Source organism: Ichthyophthirius multifiliis (genome assembly GCF_000220395.1).
Source record: "Ichthyophthirius multifiliis unplaced genomic scaffold scaff_1120509251383, whole genome shotgun sequence".
NCBI lineage: Eukaryota > Ciliophora > Oligohymenophorea > Hymenostomatida > Ichthyophthirius > Ichthyophthirius multifiliis.
Genome location: NW_004085927.1, coordinates 6,772 through 8,534, shown reverse-complemented (window position 1 = coordinate 8,534; position 1,763 = coordinate 6,772). Strand labels below are relative to the sequence as shown.

Genomic DNA, 1,763 nt, shown 5'->3' with positions numbered 1-1,763 from the left:
ATAGTTTTATACATATAATTAAAATATTTATTATTTTTAATAATAAAAAAATAATAAATATTTATTATTTATTTCCCTTTTATTTTTTGTAATCAATTAAATAAATTTCTGGATAAATGATTACTTTATAGTGACGCGAAAATTGGGTAAATATAATATATTAATAATAAAAAATTATGTTTTATTTATGCAACACCTAATTCATGGTTTAATTCTTTTAAATAATGCGCAATATTGATTTTGTTTTTATAAATTTATAGAGAAACAATGATGTATGATTTATTTAAAATAATGTTAAATTCTATAGAAACTAAATTAAGGACTTTGTAAAAAAGTAGAAATTATTATATATTTATTAAAATGTTTTTAATATTTACTTGCTTATACAAATATATATATAAAAATAATTAAAATTAATTAATAATATAAATAAATAATATGAATTCTAAAGAAGTTTAAAAAAATAATTAATATTATAAGAAAATAAATGTAAAAAATTTTATATTAAAATTATTAAGATGTATAATGATAGTAAATATATATATATATATATATATATATATTTATATTATAAATATAAATAATTACAATTTAAAAATTTAAATATATATAATGATAATAAATAAAAATAAAAATAAAAATAAATATAAAATATATAATATATTTTTAAATTTTGTATTCATTTTTAAAATATATAAAAAAAATATATTTATTAATATTAAAAAAAATAAAATAAATATAGATAAACAAACTTAATAATATTAATAATAATAATTATAATAATAATAATAATAATAATATTAATATTAATATTAATATTAATATTAATATTAATATTAATATTAATAAATTTATTATGAAATTTTCAAAATATAATAATATTTAATATATTATATATTATAATAATATTTTAATTAATTTTATTAAATGCAAACTTTTAAATAATTTAATTAAAAACTAAAATATTATTAATAGTTTAAATTTATAAAAATAATAATATTTAATGAGTTATTACAATATATATATATTATATTTTAAATTAATAATTTTATATTCTCTATAAATATATAATAATTTAATTTTATAATCTTTTATTTACTTTTATATAATATTTTTTAAAAAAATATAATTTTTAATGTTAGTTTTAGTTTTATTTAATTTTTAATATTTTAATTTATAAAATATTTTTTTTTTTACTATTTTTTCTATAAAATTAATACTTATTTATAATTTTTCATTAAATTTTTAATTACTTAAAAAAATAAAAGTAAAAAATTTAATATTCATATCATGAAATTCATCTAATGCAAAGAATTAAATATAAACAACTAAAATTACTGAATTTTATATTGTATTTAAGTATACAGTTTTATTATCTAATTTTTATCCTGAATAATAAAAAAACAATTTCTTAACATATTTCATATTAAAGTAATTTTATAAATTCCCTAAGTTTATCTATATCCAGTATTTTCACTTTTTTATTCTCTTAAAGAAATAGCATATTGTTTTTTTAGTCGAATTTTATTAATATATTTATTAAATTAGTTATAATCACAGTGTAACTTTTAATTTTATAATCAACATAATAATTATCTTTGTATTTATTGTAACTCTTTTTTATTAAATTATTAACAATGTCCTTTGCAAAAAACTAGCATTACAGCATTCATCTACACAACTAACCTTTATGTTTACAAAATTTACTTCCATTGAAAATAAAACATAAGGCTATATTGTTAGGTTTACATAATAAACAAAAT

General features: G+C 10.7%; 1 protein-coding gene across 1 annotated transcript, besides 4 other annotated features; it reads left to right on the top strand. All coding sequences in view use genetic code 6, as the record gives it.

Moving 5' to 3' along the window:
• Window positions 1–535: 535 nt before the first annotated feature.
• Window positions 536–579: a microsatellite.
• A 36-nt stretch (window positions 580–615) lies between these two features.
• Window positions 616–652: a microsatellite.
• Window positions 623–663: a microsatellite.
• Window positions 664–742: 79 nt separating this feature from the next.
• Window positions 743–1,007, top strand: IMG5_192570 (hypothetical protein; the record flags this gene model as incomplete). The annotated part of the gene is made up of 1 exon (XM_004025039.1): window positions 743–1,007. A coding segment is annotated over one exon (265 nt), but the record flags the coding sequence as incomplete, so codon positions are not given.
• Window positions 757–848: a microsatellite.
• Window positions 1,008–1,763: the final 756 nt, after the last annotated feature.